Source organism: Athene cunicularia (assembly GCF_003259725.1).
Source record: "Athene cunicularia isolate RWA chromosome 4 unlocalized genomic scaffold, athCun1 chr4_part2, whole genome shotgun sequence".
Lineage (NCBI taxonomy): Eukaryota > Metazoa > Chordata > Aves > Strigiformes > Strigidae > Athene > Athene cunicularia.
This window is the reverse complement of record NW_020799099.1, coordinates 33,880,186-33,907,160: the sequence shown is the minus strand read 5'-3', so window position 1 is coordinate 33,907,160 and position 26,975 is coordinate 33,880,186. Positions and strand designations below refer to the sequence as shown.

General features: G+C 37.1%; 2 protein-coding genes and 1 long non-coding RNA gene across 8 annotated transcripts in view; 2 read left to right on the top strand and 1 right to left on the bottom strand.

Annotated features, from left to right (window-relative positions):
• Positions 1-533: 533 nt before the first annotated feature.
• On the top strand, positions 534-3,742 carry SCOC (short coiled-coil protein). The gene is made up of 3 exons (XM_026847866.1): positions 534-672; positions 777-860; positions 1,411-3,742. Exons 1-3 carry the CDS (start codon positions 651-653, stop codon positions 1,551-1,553), a joined length of 249 nt encoding a protein of 82 aa, XP_026703667.1. The 5' UTR covers positions 534-650; the 3' UTR covers positions 1,554-3,742.
• A 1,777-nt stretch (positions 3,743-5,519) lies between these two features.
• Positions 5,520-26,975, bottom strand: part of CLGN (calmegin) — a 25,678-nt gene continuing 4,222 nt past the window's right edge. For 3 of the 6 annotated variants that reach the window (XM_026847861.1, XM_026847858.1, XM_026847860.1), the window contains exons 4-17: positions 26,247-26,305; positions 24,429-24,570; positions 23,551-23,632; positions 19,847-20,039; positions 17,820-18,009; positions 17,089-17,202; positions 16,267-16,423; positions 14,823-15,038; positions 13,152-13,271; positions 12,839-12,977; positions 12,244-12,297; positions 10,951-11,028; positions 8,256-8,362; positions 5,520-6,613 (exon numbers count right to left, since the gene is read on the bottom strand). In XM_026847861.1, the coding sequence (XP_026703662.1) occupies positions 6,533-6,613; positions 8,256-8,362; positions 10,951-11,028; positions 12,244-12,297; positions 12,839-12,977; positions 13,152-13,271; positions 14,823-15,038; positions 16,267-16,423; positions 17,089-17,202; positions 17,820-18,009; positions 19,847-20,039; positions 23,551-23,632; positions 24,429-24,570; positions 26,247-26,305 (1,732 nt within the window). In that variant the 3' untranslated portion in view covers positions 5,520-6,532. The remainder of the gene's footprint in view (positions 6,614-8,255; positions 8,363-10,950; positions 11,029-12,243; positions 12,298-12,838; positions 12,978-13,151; positions 13,272-14,822; positions 15,039-16,266; positions 16,424-17,088; positions 17,203-17,819; positions 18,010-19,846; positions 20,040-23,550; positions 23,633-24,428; positions 24,571-26,246; positions 26,306-26,975) is intronic. The other 3 variants (XM_026847863.1, XM_026847862.1, XM_026847864.1) reach the window with 3 other exon arrangements.
• LOC113479631 overlaps positions 13,297-26,975 on the top strand; it is a 24,568-nt gene continuing 10,889 nt past the window's right edge. Inside the window, exon 1 of the long non-coding RNA XR_003398319.1 lies at positions 13,297-13,957. This is a non-coding gene — a long non-coding RNA (uncharacterized LOC113479631). The remainder of the gene's footprint in view (positions 13,958-26,975) is intronic.

Here is a 26,975-nt window from a genome sequence, read left to right as displayed (position 1 = left end):
CGCGTTTTCGGCCGAAAACGCTCACCAAGCCCCATTCTGAGAAAAAGCAAGCACGGAGGACGAGAATCGCTGTTGCCCTGCATAGCGTTCCGGGCAGCGGTCACAACCAGCAAGAGAATTCCCGGCTAACAGCTTCTCTCTGGCGGGGAAGGCGCTGTGAGGTGCAGGGGACCCGAAACACGCAGGTCCTCATGGGCCTGGCGTCCGCGACGCGGTTGCCCATGATAACAGCGAAAGGGGGTGGACAATAAAGGGGCCCCTCTGCTTCTGTATTTCTTTAATAGCCAATTCCAGAAAGATCGGTGCTGAGAAGGCAGCAGTTGCATCATTGAAACATTGGGTTATTTTATGCATTAGCAATCTAGATCAGTTATTTTTGTAATTTTGTAAACTGATGCATAGTTGCTGGAAGAATCGTATTCTACATCCCACATAAAGTTCTAGGAAAAATAAGTAAAGAATGTTAAAAATGTTCTGCCTTAGGCTTAAGTGCCAGCTTTTCAACACCAATTAGAAAAATGCATCTAAAATGCAAATATAAAACCAGTTATATTAATGCTTGTCTCAGTCATCACCTTTTTTTTCTTCTTCTTTAAGCAGAGCGGGTCTCAGGAATACTCTCTTCAAAAGTGGAAAGAGCCCCTTCTACAATGATGAATGCCGACATGGATGGTATAAGTTCTTAATGTTCTTGTTCTTCATTGTTATTTTTTTCTACTTACTATAATTTCCAGGTGTTACAGAGGTTGCATTAAAACTCATGTGATTTATTGCAGCTGTTGAGGCTGAGAATCAGGTGGAATTAGAAGAGAAAACACGGCTTATTAATCAAGTTTTGGAACTGCAGCACACACTTGAAGGTTAGCAGTTTGACACATCAGATTTTTTTACAAGCACACAGTAATAAGCAAAATTAAACCTTACTGTTCTGCCCTACCTTAGTCAAAGTAGCCAGAAGTACATCACACTGTTGAAGGTACATAAGGTCTCAGAACTATTTTTTTTCTTATGCAACATATTTGCTTGACTCTCATAATACACATCAAGCAGGAGAGGCAATAATTAACTTGCCCCTGCTCATTAGTTGACATACATCTTTGAGTCTGCTCATCGCTGAACTTTTGTTTCCAAATAGTTTAGTTTGCAATAGCTTAGTTCAAAAATTCAAGAAAAGAATAAAGATACAGACTAACAGTTTCTTTAACAAGTCTGTCAAAATACTGTACTGCAAAATCATATAGGAAAAATGGGCTTTAGATAAAACTTGTGGGTAGCACAGTGTTTTAGAAGATAATACCTTATAGTAGTGTTCCTCCATTGAAAGTGTGAGAAGTGTGATGTAGGCACATAGAACATTAATTACTGTATGCAATAGTGTCTAATACTTTTCTTATAATATCGCCTTCACAGATCTCTCAGCACGAGTAGATGCTGTTAAGGAAGAAAACTTGAAACTGAAATCAGAGAACCAAGTTCTTGGACAGTATATAGAAAATCTGATGTCAGCATCTAGTGTTTTCCAAACAACTGACACAAAAAGCAAAAGGAAGTAAGGGTTGACTCACAGATGATGTCATTGTATTGCTGCTGTCTTTTTTTGTTTTAATTGGCATAGGCTACATGAGCTAAAGTACCTTAGTTTGTGGCTTTACTGGATACCTGAAGATTATAAACTTTGGTGATAAACAGAATTAAGAACATTGTCATGAACAGAAGACATAAGTTTATGTATTGTTAAGGTTAAGCAATGTGCAAATGTAGTGTAGAGACTTACTAAATCTTCATAATTGTTTTAAAAATGAGCTTATGTTAAAAATGGGATTCAGTTTGTCAGGTTAAACAAAAATCTATTGGCACTCTTTGAGGTCTTAGGGTAGTGTTCTTGACTAGCAGAATAATATTTATAACATTGTGTTGAAAACCTTACTTAGCAAAAATATTCGAAGTCTAATTGCAGCACCTTTTTCACTTAAAATACATTTAGATTACTGCACAGTACTGTCCATAGCTCTGCAAAACAACCTCAAACAAAAACCTATAAACCCGTTAAGAATTTCTATAAAAGTAATAATAGTATGATATTAGTTGCAGGGCTTGTGTACAGAAGAAACACCGAAGATCTTTTGGGGAGAGGTAGGGTAAGGGAACAGGGATAAGCAATTTACAACAGGGAAGTACCAAACTGATGCAGTACCAGTGTTTGTAGTTTGTAAGATGTACACTTCATACCATTTCCACCTTCCTGTTTCCTCAAAGAGTGATCAGGCACAGTACGATGTATGATCTTCCTGAAGTTTTTCAGTTGTGTTTTGAAGAGTTAAATAAAAACCTGAGTAGTAAGCTTTATGGAAACAGGTCAGCAATGTTCCTCGTGCTTGTTGTAACCAGTCAGCAGAGAGGAACTGAGAGCAAGTTTTTCCTTGCCACCTTTTACTTTCCTCCTGAAGTGCCAAACTTGTCTTTGCTTCAGGCCTTAGAGCATCTGCTTTCCTGCCCCAGAGCCTAAGCTTGTGAAGTACCTCAAGGCACTGCATGAAAACATCTGAAGCAGAAGACTGCAGTGGAACAAAGGTGGCTTTTGCCTCTCAAAATGAGCAGTGCCAAGGTGTGCTGTTTTTTACTGGCTTGACTGTTTGTTAGGTTTTGTGAAGGAGCTCATCCCAGATTAGGGGCCTGAGCACTTCCCATAGAGGCAGCAGGTCTAGAATAAATCAGTATTAAAGGAGAGCAGAAGCTGAAATACAAACGATGCAAGTTTTAGCAGTACTCAGTTGCATCCATTTCATTTTGCCATACAGCAGCATCGCAGACTTAATTATGGATGTTACCTAGAACTGAGGTCTGTCTCTTCAGTCATGAAGCCATTATACTTTACCTTTTAACAAAACGAAACCAGTAGTTCAAGGATCTCTTTCAGCCTTGCTGTGATGAATTACATAAAGCTGCAGGAACTGAATGAATGGATGTGATAGAATACATCTCTCTCAAACCCCAAGTTTCTTGGCAGCTAAGCACTGCTGTGTCTCAAGCATAAGCTGACATTGTGAGGTTCCCCCTCCCAAAGGAGAGGTTTCCCATTTCTCCCTATTTAAGATGACCATACAGCACTTACTGGAGTGTCAGCAAAGGAAAATGATCGCAAACAAAGCACTTAAAATTCAGTCTTGAGAGCTGTTCACAAGTTGGAGTCAAGAAACCTAAAGATGTAAAAAGTTTTACACACCAAAGCACAAATGGCTGATACCATTTGTGTCATGGGGTCCTGTAAACATCCAGAATTATTTTTAATCTTCCGTGGACTAGTCTCTCACTTTACTGCCTAGCTGGAACTACAAATTAATCCAAGAATTGCTAGTACGTAGAGTAGATCACATGGTTAGTCCAGGGTTTGAGCATTAAAAAAAGAACAATCACGCCAAGCACTTAAGACTGCACAGCATCACAGCCATCCTAGCTTTAAAGCCATGTCAGCTGCACATCTCCATCTGCACTGTAGGAGATCAAGTAACACCGCATGCACTTGTTAGACTTCAGCAATTGCCCAAGATCAAGTAGTTTTAAAAATCATGGCTTTGTATTGTAAGATTGGATAGTGATATTTTATCCACTGGTATGTATATAGTAGTCATTTCACCCGTGTACCATTTTACATCCCACTATTGTGGCCTTCATTTAACTTATGAACATTTTAAAGATGTTGTATTTCTGACTTTACACTAATAAAAACTTTTGATTTGTCTCACTTCGGTTTAACATTTGTAAACCCTAAAACTTCTTGTAACTATTTGTAGTCAAAAAGTGAAAATGTGGTAGAGTTTGCCATCATCTTCATTATTTCTGCATAGCTGAAGTGACTGAAAGACTAGATGTAATTAGCAAGTATTAAAATTAAACCTGGGTTAATTAACCTATTTTCAGCAAGCTTCCAGTTTCAGACTTGCTTGGTATTTTTACCTGTTAATTTTACATTTCTATATACTTTTCTGCTGGCTAAAGGAAAAAGATTGGTAGACTGCATCCAGTGTTGTCAAAAGCAAAAACTTGCACCTCTCCAAGCAAAAGAACATTAAGCCAAGTTAGAAGAGATTTTACCTTTTCCTACACAGTGTAGGTAATGAACTGTACATTAGACAGAAATCAGAATTATTACTTCATCATACCTTCATGAATGTGGATGTTAACTCAGGAATAGCTTCAGTTGTAATTAAATAAAAAGGTCTCAGTCCTACTTAGCCTTCCCTGAATATAGAAAATTCTCAGTCTGGGATTTGGAGTCTTCAGTAAAACCACTTTTACTAAGCAGGCTGTCAACATCTGATGGAGTTCCAAAGACAACTGACAATTTTAATAGCAAGGCATCCCGGAACTGGATTATCATTAGTTTGTTAATTTCTAAGCACTTTCAAGCAGCCATGATAGCAAAATCAAGGATTTTTCCCCAGAATACCTGTTCAGATATAAATGGACTAATGTGCAGGAACTGTGGGTGAAATCTCAATGTAACAAGTGTCACTGGAAGGGGGCTCCTCTTTTGCCTGGCTTTCTAGATCTACTGCCTCAAATCCCCAAAGCTCTGATATTTCTTCCCCAACTACTAGTGTAAGACTAGATTCAAGCAAGCTGATTCTATCTTCAGGTTCCAGGTAATTGAAGACATTAAGTTAGTACTAAAGTGAGATAGACTTTACACAGTATTACTGCAAACAGCACCCTGGAGTTGTGGCCTCACAAGACCATTTTACCCATAATAAATGGCTTCTTATCTACTGAAGTGAGGTACAAGCAAAGATGCTGATGGGGCATTAAATCAAGACTTTATGGGAACCTTAAGTTCAAAACCCAAAAGGAAGACTAGCATCCCCACTGTGGGGTGACCAATCATTGGAGTAACTGTATCACACCAAACAAAAACACCCCTCAAAACAAAAACCAACCCCAAACCACACCCAAATGTTGTAATAATTCCAAAAGCATTTTATGAGGCTCAGAGAAGATTCTTTCAAAAGCAGCACTGAAATGCACTCAACAGCTGTTACTAGCAGGATACTGCACTGGTAACAACTTCTGTTGCTGAGAAGCCCCAGGCAGGAGGAGGAATCTGGAGTCTTCATGTCTTACCTTTTGCATGTAGATCCTAAATAAAAGAGGAGGGAACTTGCACTTATCTTCAAAAAAAAAACCCTCCCAAAAGCCTAACAAATAACAAGAGGCCTTCCCATGTAGTTCACACAAAATAGGGTCCATTATAATTCACTTTGGAACACTTCAGCATAAGCACTTGAAGACACTGGCTTCTTCATTAGGGTTAATTAAGCATTTATTTGCTAGGGACTTCCATGGAATCTTTGCCGACTCAGTTTCCTGTAAAAATATTACTTTAAGTGAACTAACATGCCAGGCACAAGGATATCTGTTAGGTTCCTTATGAATTAATGTATTTCTACTTGTTTTTTATGTATGACTGCTTTTGTTAGCATTTTACATCCTATTAGTATAGGCAGCTGCCAAGCAGCAAGAGGTTTCTGGTGACTGCAGTTTTATTGTCTGTTTTAATATACAGCTGAACTTTATCAAAACAAAAGTTTCTTTTACAGTATGTCTTTATTTAAACTATGAGAATGCCCAGTTACTCACATCTGTAAAAAACTTAATCCATCAAAAATTCTTATCTATATTAATAAATTTAATGTTAAGCAAGAACTATTAAATATTTTTAGGAGGCAATGTACACATAGCAAGTGTTCTATAAACAGAGGTCATACAACTCTGGCTTGGAACATGAGAACTATAAAAGTTTGAAAAAATCGTCTGTATGTCACTTCTTCAGATTTGGTACCTGCATTCAAAAGTAAAACAAGTCACGTAAACTACCACTTGCTTTATGAATATTCTATTTTAAAATATACCTTAAAAATAAATTACTGTAACCAATGTCTAAAGTGAACAGGTGACCACCCATGTAACAAGATCAACTAAAATAAATAATGTACAATAAAATTGTTGCTAGCTCTAAATCATCATACAAAAACAATTATTGCATTTAGCTCTGCACAGAAAATACGTTTTCTCATAGCAACGTGAACTGCTATAGATGCTACAGCTATACTATCATCTTCTTTTAGCTGAAAAGTGTAAACAGCTAATTTTGTGCTAGAGCTGCAAAAATAAAATAATTTATTAATGTTTTTAAAAAATAGTTAGAGGAAGTTTATCTCCAACTAATACTAATTTCTAGGAATCTTCAAATCTTAAGAATCTTCAACTTAAAATCAGTAGACCAACTTGTAACTTCACTTTTATTCTGAATTTGAAACATCAGTTAACTCCTCACAGATAGTATTTCTCTTTAAAAAAGGGAATCAAAGAAGTTTCAGAAGATTAAAAGAGGTTACAGAATTAAAATAGGAGGTTAAGTAACAGTAAGTCCTCCTTTTTCCTTCAAATCTCAGGAACTTGCATGCCATCAGGCCCACTGAAGTAGCATACCAAAAATTACTATTATTTAGACCTAAAAATACTAGCTGGAAGTAACTCAGTCCTTTCGTACTCTCCTTTTGCGCACTGATTTCAGTTGACCGTCTCCAGAACTTGTGCTTTTATCAGCTTCTTCCTCCTGAGGGAAGAAAAATAAAAACCACATTAAAATTTTAAAATTATTTTAATTTAATTATTGAAACTGACACATTACTTTATTCCTCCTCTCAACTGCCCCAATCATATCACTAAATGTAACACTTAAGCAATAGGACTTTTTCTTCCACAATACTAAAGTCGGTAGAGGACTTTCCCCTTCTATATTCAGAAGGAAGAAAAGAGTACATCTAAACTGATGTCAGAAATTTGGGTTTGCCCATCTACTCACTGGTTTAAAAGCGGTGACTTTTTGATGAATTTAGCAACTTCCTTAAAGTGTATCTTATGCCCATTTTAATTGCCACTTCTTAAGCAAGAAAGATTTGAAACATTCTGACTACTGCCTTTGGAGAGCCACAAATAGAACAAACTGTTCTTAAATCAGATGCGTTCTTCTCAGTTTAAAAGCGGTAAGTTTATGGAGGTGCATGAAAAACCTTCCCAAGACGAACTCCATTCTCAGACAGCACACTGCTGCCTCGCTATCCTGCCTCACCTAATGGCAGGCACCTCATCCCGGAGGAACAGCTCACAGAATGTGGCACAGCTGGAGTGAGGACATGGTGTACATGACATCTCCCAAGTAGGTCACTAGCTAACTCATGACAGAAACTTGTACACCCTGAAAACACCCAGAGAAGAGCAAGCCGTAACCTCGCTGTGATGGCATATTGGCACTCGGATCTTGTTATCCCTTTCAGAGAGTCACATGCATCTTAATGGGGTTCATCAGATACTGTATTCCTAGGTAAATGTACAAGGAAAAAAACCCAACTTCTTAAAGGAACAAGAGGAAGAACTGAATAAGGGGTAATTAATGAAGAATTTCAGTGCCGAAAGAACGCAGCCTCATGCAAGGTACAGTATCCTAGAGAAGTTTTATATGAAAAGAAGGGAACATTAATTAAACTCTCCTAATCTGGGAAGGGACTAGTTTAGGGAGTGACAAGCACAAAATGACCAACAGAAATACTGTGGGTGGGTCTAAAGCATTTCAGACATACTAGAGTTTCAAATGAAAGAATAATGAGTAGTTGATGAGCAAGAAAAGCACATGCAAATTCCATTCTACAGTGTTATATTCTAAAAAATAGTTTATAGATTATCTGGTGACTGGATTGATACGCACAAGGAAAAATGAAACTGCAGGTGCTGAATTCAGAACCAGTATAATAAATTTTGCTTAAAACCTTATTTTGGAATTAAAACAAGCTTAAGGTTTTTCTAGGTCTCACTGAAAGGTTATTCAGTTAGAAGCACATGTTCCATCAATTAAGTAGCATGATAAAAAGCAAAACTACTGCAGCACCCAAATTTTCAAGACTTGCAATTCATTTAATAACCAGTTGAAAACTATACTCCTGTGAAAAAGTTACCTGTTTAGAGACCTGTACAATCACTTCCATACTATACTTATATTTTACAATAAATATCACCTCCTAGCCAAAATTACATAGGAAGAGACACATTTCACAAATCTATACAGAGCATTTGAGGTGTCAAATATAAAGACAATTTGTTTCATGGCTCAAGAGAAGCAAAACTCTTGTAGGTAACTGGGCTTAGAAGTGTGATGTTGGACAAGGGCAAGGAGAAAATAAGGGGAAAAACCCCAAACTTACCTCATCTTCTGAACCAGATTTATTTGAATTAACACCTTCTTGACTTCCAACTGCAACTTCATTTGCTGCTTCATCATCAATATCTCCATCATCTTCAACCTCACCTTCTGCAGAAGAAATTAATTTTTACTTTGTAAACAGAACTACATTCAAAATACACTATATCCAGACACGCTAGTAAGGAAAACAAGCCCATTTCAGTCTTAAAATAAACTGCTTGTTTACAATAACCCATAAAAGCATCTCTGTGATACAGAGAGAACAATTCTTATGAGTTAGTAGAAATTAATCACCAATTTTAACAGCTTCAGCCTAGCCTTTTTTCTCAGTAACACATACTCTCTTCAGACTTGTGGCTGACTAAAATGACAACCTTAGGTTGGTTTCCTTTAGGGAAGTCTTTATATCCAAGTATTGTATTAGGCAGTTTTGAGACCAGATTCCAAAACAGGATGACTCAGGCATCCCAAATCTGAATAAATTCTGATTTAGGTAGTGAAGTACAATATTGCAGATATCAGTCATCCACCATGGGGGATGCCTACATCCCAAGTGCACTCTCCAGCAGGGAATTCTTTTGGCATACTGTTTTGGTTGAGGGATAAGCAGCTCTGAGCTTACCCCCTTCTTATGCCTTACTGCAATGCAGAAAGGGGTCAGAAAAGCACCATACTCTCCTCAGCTCACTCAAAGTACATCCAGCTTGCACTACTAGGATAAAACTATTCACATAAGCAGTAAACTTTCTATGAGACCTAGTGTCAGTTACACCTTTGAACTGAAAGGGACTGCAGAGGAAAAAAAAAACAAAACAAAACCCACTCAAGAACGTACCTTTTTACTCTCCAGAATTTCCTGGACAAACTATAGGCTAAGCAACACAGAGACAGTTTCTGTGTTATACTGAGGCTACGTCACTGTACTGAAGAGCAATGAATGCACCAAATACTGTGAATTCTAGGCTGCTTGCTCTCTGATGAGCACATAGGTTGCCATTGTAGGGTAACCAACTCTCTATATTTTGTGAAGGAGGCCTGGTATCCAACTGTTTTGATTTCCACTCTGGGCTTCAGTACTTACAAGCTGGCACTCCTATGCCTGCATTTTAGGTATCCATGCTCATTATAAGAACTAAATCTCAGCAACCACAGCATCATTCAGAGAAAAGTTACTGGGGTTTGGCAAGTCTCTTTTACTTCAAACTGAGGTCTTGAAGTGAGAATTTCTGGAAATTAAGTACCCTTTGCAATACTTTCTATTGGAAGTAAACAAGATATCAGATCTAGAAATCTGATAGAGAGCATACAAGAAGGCATTTTACATCTTAACAGTCTGCCAGTGGCTCAGTTAAAAACAGTAATGAAGCAGTGCTCAATTCTATCCTTGTCAGGTCATGCCTACGTCTCATAAGCACTACTTCAGTGTTAAAAAAAACGAAACCAAAAAGCCAACACTCACATCTGCCCCCCCAATTTTGTTTCAGCTCAGTAAAACTGCAACAAAAGTAACCACAAATTCAGAGGGTAGTCACATATAAGATGCAACTCTCCTGATTCTTGATGAAAAACTAGAAAACCCTGATTTATTAAAATATTTGAGACTTCTGTAGGAGTATCAGAAATTTTGCCTACAGCATAGCTATAAATTGAACCAAACAGTTCATAACAACTAGTGAAACTCTAAGAAATTAGTCTTCCATCTGTAAAGATACCTTTTACATGTCTACAATAATGTCTCTGCTATTGTTATCAAAAGGAGAAATATGACAAAAAAAATGAAGGTTTTAGTTTTAGATAGATGTAGACAAAGATTTCTGTTCTAAAAATAGGCCCTTAACAGAAGAGCTTGGCAAAAATTCACAAAGCCTTTGCTCATATTCTGAAAAAGAGATCAGAAATCTTAAATGATGCAAATCCAGCACCTCCCATAATTTCAACAGATGGGAAAAAACCCAAAAACAAATCACTTCAGACATCAGAAGCAGTAAAATCCAGAAGTGGACTACAGTATTTAAGAAGTATTAATTCGAAGTTAGTCTAATACTAAACAGTATTTCATATAAATTAATGTATTACTTCACAAATAAAGTTCAGACTGTCACCCTGAAATTCCATTTCTTGGCGACATTTTTTTACTCCTAAAATATTTTTTATAGAGGGCAAGGAAAACAAGGATACAAAGCAGATGAGTGGACAAGTCAAGATCATCCTTTAGCAATGCCCCAAAATTTAACATTGAACAAAATAAAACAGTAAATCCCACAGAAAATGCCCTTCAAGCAGCAATCTGCCAGCAACCCATTCTCACTGGAGCCAAAGAAATCTACAAGTGTTTCTGAAATTTGCTGTTGTGCTACTGTTTTCTTTCTTTTTAATGGCCCTATGATAAAATGTGAATGTCAAGCCCTTCAGTATTCCACAGCTCAAACCCTGTTACCTTCAACTCCAGAAAACAAAAAAAGCAGATGCCGACTATAAAGTAAGCATAAAAATTAATAGGATCCAAAGAGACTAGCAGAAAATATTTATGACTACAGATACCATACTGAGAAATCTCAACAGAAACTCACATACCTATCTGATGAAAGCTGGCATCCACCAGCTTGAGGTTCTACCCTTAAGGAAGCAGAGTGCAAAAACCAGAAAGGAGACACCATTTTCAAGACCTGGCCCAAATTACTTCCCTTTCCCATTACCTGAAGGAGGAGTCTCCCTTCCCATCTTTTTTGTATCCTTTATAAACTCTCTTTTTGTCTCCTCCATTTCTCTTCTCTCTGTAGCAAAAAGAATCAGCAGAAGGAGGCAGAATACAAATTCTCTAAGGCTTTCAGATATGAAGAGGCAAAAGCATGATAGAAAAAAAGGGAAAATTTCAACCTGAAAATGTAAAAGGTGGCAGGAATCTAAGAGAAGCTAAGCAATTCTTACACAAAGAAAAACTGGGAAGTCATATGACAGCAAATTGTAATCCTTCCCTCTGAAGCTCAGAATTTACTTGAAAACCTTGGAGTAGTCATACAAAAGCTATTAGTTTTACTCTGTGTTCAGTTTAGTAACTAAAAGGTCTAAAATGGAACCTACTTTTGAAACATCATAAACAGCTGTTCCAAGTGGAATTCTTTAAAAGTTGTGGGAGCTAAACAGTGTTCCAACATTGTTAGAAATAAGGTCCAGGCATTCAAACACGCACTTTGTCATATTAAATGATGTGTTGTAATTAACTAAATGACTGACTTAACAGGAGAATAATGGCATTCAGGTATCTCGGCCTTGCAACAGTAGCATATAGGTACAAAATATATCTATGCTCTGCATCAAGACTGTGTGAAACATTCTGTAATCCAGAAGCAACGAGCACATCAGAAAGAAAATGTAGAAGACAATGCTGAAATACTGTATCTACAATTTATGCTAATGTAAAAAAATGTATGTAGCATAACTAAAATAATTAAATGACTAGGTAAGGCTCTTGAATGGTACAGCAGATGGACTAAGTTTGGTGTGGCAAGCATCATGCCAACGACCTACTCAGTCCTGTAAGTACTGGTATGGCAACATCTGATGCAGAGTAAGCTTTTAAATCATGCAGGCAGAAGCCATCAACACTCACGGAACATAGTGCAGACACAGAAAAAAACCACAAAGTTTCAGTCAGCATTACAAAGCAATGTCAGTACTAAAACCAAATAAAAATGCCAACCATGAATATCTACAAAGTTTCTAACTTTCTATGCCCATCACTTGTCACTTTCTTTGTTCCTACCAAGGAAAAGTGAAGAGGCAGAATCTTGCAAAGGTCTGAGGTTAAGGATTTTCTCATGAAAGTCAAGATAATGCACTGTAAGTCAGGTGAATTGCTTTTTATTCATTACTACAGACTCAGGGAAATGCTAACAGAACAAAGTCATAGCTGAATAGTACCAGTAATCTTTGATAGAGTAACTGAAGATTATTTTATCCTTAAGATGCCAAAGTATAGCTTAACCTACCGAATTTCTCCCTTGGGGCAGCAGGACAGGCCTCTGCAGGCATGCAATGCATTGCTAGAAAGCAACACAAAGGAAGCTTCAGGATTTTGAGTCTACTCTATTTTCAGGCTTTAGCAAGAGTTACTAGAATCAGTGACCAAAAGAATACAAAATACAACCCTCCCACAGAGGGGCAAGTAGACAGACTTAAAGATTTAAAACTATTCCAGACACATTTTGAAGACAACGTGACTTTAACCACTTCAGGTACATATATCTGAACCATTCAAATGTGTTCAATATACAAAGTATTTTGAAGGGAGAAAATATGCATCACTGTCTAACAAACATAAAAAGTCTGTTGGAAGCATGTTAATTTCTTAAAAGGGAAAAAATACTGAGGAAAGCCTTACTTTCTGCTTGTAGTTATCAAAGAGCTATTAGCCATGGAATGCCGCTTGCTAGAGGTTGTCCGAGAGAAAAAGAAGGCTCAGAGCAAGGCAGGTCTTGCATATTCTAAGATAACTGGTTGTAGTTATTGGCAGTGAAATCCATGAACTAGTCCTATTCATGTCTTTACATTTCATCAAACTGCAAGCTGGCTTGCTCATCTTACCATCTTCAGCAGTGTCTTCATTTTCTTCTTCTAATTCTATTTCATCATCTTCAAACTCATCTCTCTCATATTTTAGTTCTCCCTTTGGAACTGGCTTAGATACATCAAGTTTTCTGAAGTCAGTATCTTCTTCAGATTTCTACAACAAATTAAAAATCAATTTATAATTCTAACTTGAGTTTAAATAAACACAACAATCACTGTAAGCTAAGTAATATCAATGGCACATTTAAATATTGTTGCACAGATGCTTAGAGTTTTCAAATAAGATATTAAGAATCAAAGCAATTCAAAATAAGTAAATTTCTCTAACCTTTGTTGGCCAGCAGAACAACACACCTAGACCAACAGGGAGAGCTAACGTCAAGATGTAAAGAAGCCAGAGCCATGGGTGGTCTTCAGCAGCAGTCACCAGTTGACTGAACATACCAGGCTATATTAAAAACAATTAAAAAAAAAAATTGTGTTTACATCCCTCTCAACACTTTAATAATTTTATAAAGTGTACTGTATACATATTAAGCTTTACATTGCCCAAAGAAAACCTTTCTTTACCTTTGTTTTTTAATGACTAAAACAATACTGGATTTCAATACTAGTAAAGTAACGACTTGACAGACTGCAAACAAATAGCAGGTGCTAAGTAGGAAGGAACAAACCTGGTACTCCAAATATACTAGAGTGGCCACTACTCAGTCTTGTAAAGCAACATTTAGAGTTTTGGTAACCTCACACTTTACACCCATCCCAGCTACTCTATTTTTTCTCCATACTGTGTTAACTCAGCTGAAAGCTGCCAAAGCATCAAGAACCTCAAAGCAGCAGCCAGCCTCCTGAAGCGCAATGTCTTGCTCTATCTGTACTACCACATTCTCTTCTTTGACAGCCAATTATCCAGGGAGTAAACTGTCCTCCCAGCCCAGTCTGGACTTACAGAGAAGAGGTAGACAGACAAGTGCCTGCTCCAGTAAGCCCTCTGCAAAAGGTACATCAGCAACTAAGGTAGGAAGTTTGAGGGGCACAGTGGAGTGAGGGGACTCAAGGAAATTTTTTTTCCTGCTGTGTACAGGTATAGATGCAGGTTTGGACATAAACCCAGACATTTCAGAAGAGGACAAGGTTGTGGGAAGAGGTGGCTTTCCTAATCACACAGGCAGATATGCTGTTGCTATTTGCTCATCCTGTGACAAACAGCAGCTGTCAGGAATCAGCCACATCTGCCACCACAACTTTCCCACAATTGCAGGCCTGCTCTTGCCACTCAAAGAAAACGTAGAACTGTTCAAAAGAAACTGTACTCAGTAAAGGCAGCCACTAGAGGGGCTCACGATCTTGTATGTCAGCAGAAGTTCATCCTACAGCACAGGAAAGAGATCCAGAAAAAAAGCCGTGGCACCTGGCCAAGTGAAGTATACAAAGAAAGTGTGGATGCACACATAGAAACAGAAGAACAGATGCAGCTCCATAAACAGACGTGCAATATTTTTAGAGCTGCATAATATACATCTAAGCAGCCAAAGGTCTAAAACTATTAAACAGAAAAAACCCACATGACTATTTATCCACTCTTCATCAGAGGGAAACATGTAAAGAACATATAAAACAGAGCTAGCCACAAGTGAAAAGAAAAGAAAGGGGGGAAAAAAAAGAGGTCTTTGAGTGTAACTCACTCAGCTTCCATATGCTGGCAGGTAATGAATTTCTAGTATCACTGTGAACAGCAGAAGACTCGTTAACTATAAAAAAGCGAATCTCTCACTAAGTGTTGAAGTAAAATGTTGTACCCTTTTAATTTCAAGAGGATATTGATCTGGGAAAGGTAAAGCACCAAACAATGAGGAAAAAAACCAAAACTATCAGAGTTGATTAGCAAGATTATTAATTGCACACAAATTAATATTTTGTCAGTATTAATCAACAGAAAATTCTTCCCACTCATCTTCCTCACTACTTTTGGCTATCAAGAACATAGTAAAGTTTATACCTCATTAGCACTTGCTACTAATTTCTTTAAGCCCCAGCCATCCGCTGCCCAACGATCTGCTACTTCTTTTTCTGAACATATAATGAAGTTATCAAAGTAGATATTGGATGTCATAGACCAGAGTTCTAAGCCAATAGCACTGACAGTGATCATCTCGAATGGGTGAAGATCTTCAAAATAGTCTGGATTAGGTATTTTCCGAGGGCTCCAGATTCCCTTTTAAGGAAAAAAAAAAAAAGTAATCACATTACCAGTACCTCAGTAAAAAACACACTGTGAAACAAATTCTAAAATAATTAGAACTTCCTGACTATTTAAAATGCATTCTTTAACAAGATAAGCAGAAGAGTTTAACCTACATTAAAACAGATTTGTAAACAGCCAATCTATAGGATTTTGGCAGATGGGTCTCAATTTTCTGGTTTAGGGCAGACCTCTTTTTTTTTTTTTTTTGTCCCTACAGGGTTACAGTAATAACTGGCTGTACAAAGTATCTCCATTCTTCCTGGAACTGTTGATTCCAAGCACACTCTTTGTAAACTTCTTAAGAGTAAGTCTAGGAAACAAACTTCCTAGTACTGCAGAAAAATAAGGCATTGGTATTACTTCTTCCTCTAGTCTCTCCTTGGGCAATATATGTTTGGCTTTTGCTGATCAATATAGCACACACATTTTTCTAAGGGCAAGGCCAGTATTTTATGGCCAGCAATGGAATCTTCCAAGGTAAGCATCTATTATCTGGTGGCTCCATGGGAACTACATCCCATGATAAACATGATCCCTTCCAGTACATATAAACAAACCGACAGCTACTGTAACCAGAAGTGTTAGGGAAAAATATTAAGGAAGGGAAATTCAGCTTTATGATACCTGGACAAATTTTGTTTACAAATGTACTTAGAATCTTAAGCTCAAAGAAATCAGATTCAAGTACTCCCCATCTATAATTAATACAAAGTAAGTCTCTAACGTCCAACTGATTAGCTCATATCTGGAGAGGAGGAAGGGAATTTGATTATCCAAAATTGATGCTTCCACTAAAATGGAACTAGTAAGTCAATCTGTTTACTGAAAGGTTTCATTTTTTTAATTATGAAAAAGTGTTAAAAGACCTACACTTAAAGCCCCAACAAAAGAGAAATATTTCATTAAATAACGTCATTCAGAATACAATTCTGCACAGCATATTAAACAAGTGGTACCAGGACAAATCATTGCAAAAGCAACTTTTAACATATAAATTGTTGTAATACAGGAAGCATTTCCGCTGTCTAGTATATTTAAAGAAAAAAAGCAAATTAAATACACAAAACCTCAAAATACTTAGTGAGGGTGTTGAGACTCATTCCAAAATATACTGTAAAAAAGCCTAGATAAATATACTACTTTGAATTGCCAGTTTTGTTGAACCCTATCTTTTAACAACATACAATATCGCTATTACCTGATAGTTAGGATTATCTATCATAGGTGCTTTCCATTTTCCTTTATAGTTCGGGTTATTCTTCATGGGACGCACCCAGTGTCCACAACCAGGTGCAGTCTCACACTTTGGATTAGGGATCTGAGGGGCTTCCCACTCCCCATCCATTTCTTCATCCCTACAGAAAAAAAAAATTACAAACAACTGATTTGAGATGGACTGGTCTAAACACTAGCAGTCAGTCTGAAGTTAAGGTCCATACACATTGTGATGTAACAACCTCAGAATTTTGACCACCTCACAGAACTTTCCCCAACAGTATAAACACTTTTCTTTAAGGGGTGTTAACCCCCCCTTTTTTTTAATAAAGGTCACATATTCATAATTACCACAGCCTGACTGAATGCAATTACATTCCTGCGTCTGCAGACAGCTTGAAACAGTTCTCCATAAGATCCTTACAGATCCCTTTAGGACTATTATATCATGATTTCAAGTTACCAACTTAATGGTTTCATAGTTTAACACTGCAGCACATCTTTCAAATAAGTTCTTCATATTTTTGTTTTGTTTAAATATATATATATATATATATATTTTTTTTAATATTTTTTTTTAAATTTTTTTTCAGAAAACAAAAGGCAATAGACATGTTCACCTTCTTCTAAAAGCAGCCCCTACAACAAACATTTGGCCATACCTTGCACATTACAACTTACTACCTCAAAAGCCAATGAGATTTGGATTGGCTTCTGATCCACAACGCACAATTTGAAACAGAGAATAGGTAGGTTTATCTGCAAGGCATGTTAACAACCTGCACTTATTGAATCAAGCTCTTACCAGTCCCTTGGTTTTTTTGCATTAGGGTCTGGAACATACTGCGGTTCATCATCAAGCCATCCCTCAGGCTTAACAGCATTGGGATCTTCTATTTTGGAAGGTTCATCTTCGTCCCTTCAATTACAGACTTATGTCAGAAAATAGAGCAGCCTGACTTTGAACCAATGTTCTGTTCAGAGGACTGTAACTGGCATGAAAAGCATCATTTTCAAAGGCACAACAAAATTAGACACACTGATCATGAGAATTAGACATCCAATTATCTGTTTCTAAATATCTGAATGATACTGACATTCTTTCAGAGTACTACTTAGCCTAGAAGTTGCTGCCATCAATTGGCAGGCGTCAGTCAGGTCTTCTCATTAAGTTTTTCCTCCTCTTTCTGAGCTGCCGTATGAACAGTAGTTCACACAGAAGTAGAACTCATTGAATGTCAATTAAGATTATGGGGTGAAAAAAGAAAACACCTCTTCCTAATCTTTCAGGTACAGTAATCTTGGTTATTAATTGCAACCACAGAGGGTGCAAAAGCAGCAAAAAGCACAACTTTTATTTCTCTCCTTGTAGCAGATCCTTGTCTCCACCTCAATGATGTTTTCAAACTTCAGTGCTTTTCTTAGTGAAAAATATCCCAAGCCTCATTAGCAAAAACCAAAATAAAACCAGTCAAATTTTTCAAGTTAATAACCTGCATGTAAAAGGTATTGTACAGATAAAAACATTCTCCTTACCAGTCATCTGGTTTGACAGCATTTGGATCAGGTATTTTTGGTCTCTCATCCCAATCATCAGGCTTCTTATCACTTGGATCCTCTATTTCTTTGGGAGGGTTTACTGGAGGAACCACATCCTCAAGAAGGCTTCCTTTACTGACGACTGTTTGGTCAATTAACATTTCAAATGTATCGTCTGGCTTTAGCACTAAATTGAAGAAATTTGTATAAAACAAGGGAAGGATTCATTTTATAAATATCTTTAACTAAAAGCTATATAATAAGCACAGACTTAAGACAAAAAAGAGCAAACAGGATCCTCACGAGCAGAGCAGGAGGCAGACTTCCCACTCAGGTACTGGATCCAGACACAAAACATTAAAGTTGTTACTGCAGAGATGACCAGCATCAGGCCCCTAAAAACGAAGCCTCTATCAAATTCAACTGCTGAAACATATCCAAGCACATTCTAAGAGGTTTTTCAAAAACCTGCCACCTGGCCAAAATTCTGCTTTATTTATTTACGTAAAAACACACTGACAATGAAAGACGAACCTCTGCCCCAAAAGGCATATCTGCTACCAAATTACAATTTCACACCTGAAAGCATGGAAACAAGAACTGCATCAATACACAGCTGAAGGATCAAAGCAGCATCTTCTCTCAGATTCAAATCTCTTGACAGCCATTTCCCTCAAATGCCAGACTGAAAATCAGAAAATTGCCTTCAAATGTTGAAGTACTTTAGCAAGTGTGAGTAACTGAGAAGCAAGGGTCATAGAACTGAGCAGTGGTCAGACTCAGCAACAGACACTGTATCCAGATCAATTTCTAATAACCAGTGAGCACACTTATAAGCACTTAACATTATCTTCAAATGTCCATTCAACACAACAGATTATTAATTCAATGTAAATACTGTTCCACTTTTATGAAAAGTTTTATAAAGATGGGTCATGAAAACCAGAGGCTTATGACAGTCTGATAATGCTCTTGCAGCCTGCAAGTTTTCAACAGCATTAAAACATGCATAAATGTAAAAATTAAAATCTCGTATCGCTTTAGATACAAAGATGATTTTTAAACTTCTGTTATCAGTCACATAAAGCATTAGATTCATGCAGCGCTATGGAGTCTATTTGAACAACTGCAACAGAATAAACACAATCTGAGTTTAAGTGTCTTCAATCATAATTTCTAACAAACAGCCCAAATACAGGAACATAAGCATTCCTTTACCACAACAGTGTTTTGTTTCACTTATTATCTAGAAGTGAAAGTCTGCTATGGCACAGTACAGTAATCTATTTTAAAAACCATTAAGTTTTCCCATGGCACAGCAGTTGAACATGCCTTCCATTATTATTTAGTGGAAGGTCAAAAGTACAGTAAGTTTTGCTGGACTTGCAGTATGCAACAGATTAGCCCATTCTTCTCGGATTATTTATTCTTCCTCAGAAATTAGAAAAAGGGGTAGAAAAGACCTAAGAAATTAAACTTCCACCTCTCATTCTGTTCTTTGGTACAGAAAGAGATTTCACATGAATTGTAACCAGCCCATATTCATTCATCTTCAGAGAATGCCGTAACATATCTGTTCATGCATTCTGCTGCAGATGCAGGTGTTAGTGAGAACTCTTAACATGCAGAGGAGTGACATGCAGTATGCTGCAGATTTAACTGAATTCCTGGGAACTCTTGACACCTTCCCAGAATATTGGACAGCTGTGTGTTTTTTAATATCTCAAAAATATTTTTACAATAATAAGTACTGAAAGTATTTATCAATTCTTCACGCTAACAGCTGTCCAGGGCTGATGTTTTTTGCTGTAATTGAATATTGAACAGCAGCATTTGAAGGCCACTTATGTCCTGCAGTTAAGCCCAGTCATTAAATCATTTAAGACCAAATCATTAAGCAGCCATCCCCCAGAATTGAGAGACTAATACAAACAAAAAAGCAGACTCAAATACAAAGCTTCCATGGCAGAAACACATCTTTAATCCCTCCTTTCCAATTTAAACTTGTGAGAATTAAACAATACCAAGAGTATATAGATGCGTCTTCTTGTCCAAATAGAACTTTTTTAGGTCTACGTCAGGACGTTTAGCATGTTTTTCATCATATTCTCCCGTTTTAGGATTCTTATGTCTGAAGATAAAGTGCAGTTTGTAATCTTCTCCACATTTATCTGGTCCAAACATAATAGTATAAGGTGTTTTGTCAAAAAAGTATTCCTGTAGAAGCAAGAAAGCTGAGCATGTGTTATACAGAACACTTTATGAAGTCATTTTGGGTACTTTTTTTCCTTGATGCTCTGTCATACAGCACAGTTACCTTTTTCTAAAAGGTAACTGAAAATTGGTAGGGTAAACCCTGAAAGGAATTGAACAGTCCTCTTGAATTGCTGGGTGCTTTCTGTTCTCAGGGAACACACTAACCGTAAAGATCACTTAAGCTTCTTCAAGGAAGATTAATGTATTTATTTAGACCTTACCCTCACGTTAAGTAGAAATGCCCATCATTAATCAAATCACCCAAATATCACTATGTTTCTAAAAACATTATACTAAAAGATGGAAGGGAACTAACTATGTTCTTTGTAACAACTGTATTTTTCAATAAAGATAAAACTCAGGATATTATTATCCAGTATTTTGTCAGTCTTCTTGCTCCACAGTAATTAACAACAGCAACAATAATAAACAATCCTGAAAATACCAGATATAGTTATTCTCCTTCAGAGTATGTTGCATTAAGCTGTTCGGATATGTTAGTATTTATCAACTATTTACATGATTTTTGCATTTGGAATATGCAGTAACACGGTGCCTTATATTCTCAAGCAATTGCTTGAAGGAAGAAAACCACTTGATTTCTGCAAGTTTTCTTCTTGAAAAATATATTTTGACATAAATGTATTGTTTGAAATGAGTCTGTATTTTAATTTTTTTAATGGAAAGTAAAACATTTTTATTTTATGCACTACAGAAGTGCGTGTACTTTAAGTTTGGTCCCTTTTATAACATTCAACAGTTTTAGGAAAATGTCACTGATAAGAATTAACAATAATTAACTGAATATTCTAATACCAATAAGCACATATACAGCACTGATACACACTCAATTTTAAAGTTAAAAAACAAGAAAAAGAGCACCTTGACTCTTTTTAAGTTACTTCATCACACAGACAGTGAAATTCCAAAAATCACACAGGATGAATTGAGAGCCAGGCCAGAAACAGGCAAATTTTAGATTTGCTGTCTTCTGGTTTATCTTCTAGTAAGATGACATATACTGGAGAATTACAGTTTCATGTGTAATTGAGCTGAATATCTTGGTCTCACACCTTTTAAAGTGTAAAACTTTTCAGTTTTACTATCATTTACACATCTTTCCATTATGAAATATGTCATGCCTCTACTTGTCTGTATTTTTAATGTTTATCTATAAGTATTCAAGTTATTTGAGCATAAAAAACAAGCTGGCACATAAATTTTAGTATAAATTTTGGAAAAATACTTACAAGCAACTTCCTACGCATGTTGCCATCTCCTAGACCCTTGAAGAGGTACATATTATTCTTTATATTCCATGAAGAGTCTTACTGTTAAGTGCCTCTTCCTGACAGCCCACAGCATGCCCAGGTGGCCAAGAAGGCCAATGGCATCCTGGCTTGTGTCAGCAATAGCGTGGCCAGCAGGGACAGGGAAGGGATCTGACCCCTGTACTCGGCACTGGTGAGGCCGCCCCTCGATTCCTGTGTTCAGTTTTGGGCCCCTCACTACAAAAAGGACATTGAATGACTCGAGCGTGTCCAGAGAAGGGCAACGAAGCTGGTGCAGGGTCTGGAGCACAGGTCGTACGGGGAGCGGCTGAGGGAACTGGGGGGGTTTAGTCTGGAGAAGAGGAGGCTGAGGGGAGACCTCATCGCCCTCTACAGCTACCTGAAAGGAGGGTGCAGAGAGCTGGGGATGAGCCTCTTTAGCCTAGTAGAAAGCGACAGAACAAGAGGGAATGGCCTCAAGTTGCTCCAGAGGAAGTTCAGACTAGATATTAGGAAGCATTTCTTTCCAGAAGGGGTTGTTGGGCGTTGGAATGGGCTGCCCAGGGAGGTGGTGGAGTCCCCATCCCTGGAGTGATTTAGGAGTCGCACTGACATAGTGCTGAGGGATCTGGTGGAGTTGAGAATTGTCAGTGTGAGGTTAAGGGTTGGACTAGGTAATTTTCATGGTCTTCTACAACCTAGATGATTCTGCAACTGCTGGTGAAGGCAGCAGCAGTAGGCACAGATGTCTCAGGAACAGAAGCACAGACAAAAAAATCTTACCCAGAGAGGAAATGATGAATTCTGCCCACACTCCTGTTACAGTTTTTTTCAGACTATTCTCTTGTTTTTTCAACAAGCTTGCCTTTCTAGCTTCCCAAATCTTGGTGAGCAAATGGTACATTTGGTACAAATGATGCATCTCAAACCCATCAACCCCTGTAGCCTATACAGGTTGTAACTGTGATTGCCTTGAAAACTTCTGTCACTATACTACTGAATGTTGGCTCAACACCACCAATTAGCCATAAACCTGTAGCAGTTAGAGTAGTCAGCTGGCCACAGCAACCTGCTTCATGATTGGAAGTACCCTTATCACTTCATGTTTATACTGCTGAGTCAACATAAGTTCCTCCTAGCTCACGATGTAACCTTTCGAATCCACTCTGGTCATTTCAAGTCTGTCCAAATCCTGTTCTGTAACTGCTGATATGTACCAAAAGCACCGCCTCCCATCAAATCAGCTGCAGCAACTGTTGTATTTATCAGCCATCCCTCTCCGTCAACACATTTGTGCTACACAAGCTCCTAGGCCACAAATCACTGCCAGTTCTGAATGTTAAAAAAAAAGTTGCTAAAATACCCTCGATCACAGGTTAGACTGCTTACATCTACACCCCAGTGTAGTGGCAGAAACATTAAAAGCAATCAATTTGCACGTGCCAGAACTGGCAGCATTTTAAGCCAGAAATACCTGATTGCACCAGCGTAGTAATAAAGAGTCTTGCAGACAAGTTTGGAAAGGGCAGGCAAATTCACATGAACATACTGAGAAACAATCTACAAAATGGTCCAACATACTAAGGCACTTATGATTTGTCACACCTGATCATTCAGACCTTTTCCTGGGAACAGAGATTCTCCATCACTTTCAGTTTCTAAATTCTAGTGATGGCCCATTCTAAGGTGCCATGTTGTGTGCCATGCAGTAAAAAAATTGTTTCACAAGTTACAAGCTGAGATTCTATGGCTTCTATTATTGCAGAAAGTCAGGCTAAACAGATACAAAAGTCCTTTGTCCTGAATAGAAGACATCACTCATGCAGAACTAAGAGGAGTACGTTAATCATAGCAAACCTCTTTATTCTAACCTTCTGAAATTCACATTGAGATTTGTGTGAATATAGATCTTAATAGCTTACTCTATTAAGTACTTACTAAACTACAAGTTTCATTAAAATAAATGGAAATTACTACATTATCGAATACTCCACCAGTAAAAAATGCACAATTCCAAAGTTTTTGTGTATATATAATCAATCATATGTATATTGTTTTCCCCAATCTTCTGCTTAAACATTTCAGAAACTTTTAGGTATCTAGGATGCATTAGGAATTAATTTCTTATTGACATTTCACAGGAACAATTACGCATTCCTCAAACAAACCACGGACAGCAAATGTTAAATATGAAGACATACCAAATTCAAGTCATCACTACTGGAGAGAAGTTTAATATATGCACCACCACAGTCAATGCCTTCTTGAAAATTCACTTCATATCTGGGCAAAGAGCATGTTAAAGAAAACATTCAGAGTATCAGACAAATTAACTTCTAATCATGAATACATTAAGCCTGTGTATAAGTCACTACTGTCAAAACACTTCCGTAGGACCAAAAGGTTTAATTGTCACACAAGCTGATACAGCAGCAATGTCAGTCAAAAAACACCATGGTAGCGATTGCTACAGTTGGTACCACCAGTAAGAAAAGTTTCAAGGTTTTATCAACCAACAGGCAAACATCAAAGCAAAGTAGAAATAGGCAAGAGTTCTGTAAAGTTTGTACCATCTTTGAAACTGCCCATATGACACACTGAATTTAACCACAAGAGGTTCCTGGATGTGTCTAAGTACCTCAAAGCAAGTCTGAATAAGAGAAAAAAATTAGTAATATTGCCATGGTGCTCATCACTAATACTGCTATAACATGTTCAAGACTCAAGTTGCTACACAGAAATATTCTGTAAGTGAAAAAACACTGTACTCAAACTACATATGATTTACATCTTTTAGAGTAAGAATGAAAATTAATTAGCTTTTTCAGCAATCTTGTAAAATACTAGACTTCTGTCCAAAAATATTTCAAAAAGAGTTTAAATACCACTTCTTAACATCTGTACTACAATCTTACTTGATTATTAAATCATTCATACTGACAGTTCTGACAGCTCTGGATATGATAGATCAATGCTATATAGAAGTCAGTATTTTTCTATACAGCTTCACACTACTTTCTTGACGTAAAGATTTTAATAATAATAAATGTTAAGTCAAAAAATCTGAGGGGCTACTTACTGAACAATCAAAGGTTCCTTATCAAAAATGAATGCTTTTGTTAGCATAGCTGATATTGCATGATGCTTTGCCGCCGATTTTAGCACTAATCCTCTGTCTCCAGGCACTGTGTTTTTTTTCAGCTCTTCTACTTCCCATTTTCCTAAAACACACACACACACACACACACACGAGTCTTAGCTAAAAATGTAGGCTAAAGTAAAGAAATCACAGCCTTGTTGAAAATAAAGAGTTAACAGTAAATAAAGAGTAGCTTCCAAAGCAGGGAAGAAATCTTGACACCTGATGTCAAAAGTTAAACATTAATCATCCAATTAACTACTGGTAATTCTACCATGGCTACAAAACATTACTCAAGTCCAGCTTACACTTTTCCAAACTAATTCTCTACAGCACTCATTTGACACATGTCATTTTATTCAAGCCTAATGCTTGCATTGCTAATATAGAGACTGCTTCAAAGCTCTGGTTCATATTTAATGAGTTTTATTGTAAAAATCTATTTCAGCCTTAAGACAGTGGCAGATAATTAAAAAGATCCTTACACTTCGGGTGTGCATAGCTCTATACAGAAAAGCCCACTCTCCTGTTTCACCAGAAGGTGTTAGTTCTAGCCAATTGAGACAATGCTAGCTCTCAATATTTTAAAGATGACACTGTTGAACAGGAGGGAGGAAAATTCCCTCCTCTTCAGTAGCGTTCCTTCCTGGAAACTAAGACCAAGCAATAATGCCAGACAAGACAGAAAGTCCAGAAATAAAAATTAAATTGGAATATAGTTCAAAAGTCTGTTCACCACAGACTTTGTTCATGTTGAATTGTCCAACAAATACAACTGTTCTGAAACGAGACACAATTTCTATGTAATATGAGGTCAAGTAATCAGAGAGACTTCAGTTCTCATACACACCTCATCTGTATGGATATGTCCCCTGCAACTTCTTTATTTTTATCAGATATTTCTGGTAACTGCTAAACCTAAACATCTGTGCTGTTTTGCCCACCAAATTCTTAGAAGTTACATTTGCTTACCACTTTCTATTAACATTAACTGATTTGACATTAAGAGCAGTAGGAAATACTTTTGCAGCAGAAACTTCTGTTTTCCTCACTTTCTCTTGAATGAAATAAATTCAGGTTGCAAAATTATTGCCACACATCACACATTTGTCAAACAGTTTAAAGTTACATTCACACAGGCAATTCTAGCCTAGGAATTTAGAAGTCAAATGCAAATCCCAATGATAAAAACCATCTAAACAACTTCTTCATTATTACTTCCCAAATTATTTTTAGACTACTGTAAGAATAAATTGTACAAGAACCACTGGAGAACCCTACATTCAAAGACAGAAAATCTGAAAAAGTATTTTGAAGAAAAACATCATTCAGTATAACTTTGTTTCAGAGACTAGCCTGGGAGACCAAGTCACAAATCAGTAGGAACATGCTGCTTTAGAAACATGTTTAACAGCTGAAACTGAAGTGGTAAATCTCTGACACAATTTCAGAGAAAGTAGTTCTCAGGAAGCACTATTGATAAACAATCAATACTGAGTGTTCAGATGCCAGAAGGTATTCTAGTATTACTCGCTGCAACAGATTGTTGGGATGACAAAAAAAAAAATTATCCTCATGCTAAGTAACCCAATGAGCAACATTTCACATCTCAGTTTCAGGATAACAGTCATTATATAAACTAACATTTTTGACCTAAGTCATCTAGGTTTTCAAAGCTAAGTTCAGCATAAGGGGTAGCTATTCCTCAAAAAGAATATCAGAAACTATATGGTGGAAGTTAACATTAAAACTGCTTACCATCATATTTAGCAATGTTATCATCTGTGTCTTCTTTCTTGCTTTTAGACAAAACCCACCTAAATCAAAAAGTGTACCAGTCATTGAACTATCTATGCACAGCTGTATTATTTAATAAGCACAGTAAAACCAGCTTTTGCTTCCAGACTGTGAACCTGTGATAATGATTTTGACAGCATCATGGAACTTTGTGTGGTTCAAAGAACATGAGGAGAAAAATTAAAGTAAATTAGACTAATATAGCAACTCAAAATACTTCCTAAGCATGTAAATGAATATACAATAATAACTCTAAAGTAACTCAAATATTCTGAATAAACTTCAGTTTATTATAAAAGCTGAGTTTGGCAAAACTTTAGAGTATTATGTAAGCATATAACATCAAAGATACACAGAAAATAGCAAGGTTTGAGTGTAAAACTTTCAATACGACAAGAAAAAAAAAAACAAAGAAACCTTAACACTATCTGACCATAACAGTACACATGCACAGCAGAGGACAAAAGGAAGAGGGACAAGTGTCCAAATGACAAATGCAATTATGCATTTAACAGATTGCAGACATATTGTACATAGGGGATCCCAACGAAGCAAACTCCTGATCTTCTTGATACTATGAACATGGCAAACTCAGTTTACCAAATTGATTTTACCAAAAAGATATGCACATACCCTACACACAAAGTGTTGATTTGGAGGAGGAAAAAAAAAAAGGGGGGGGGGGGGGGG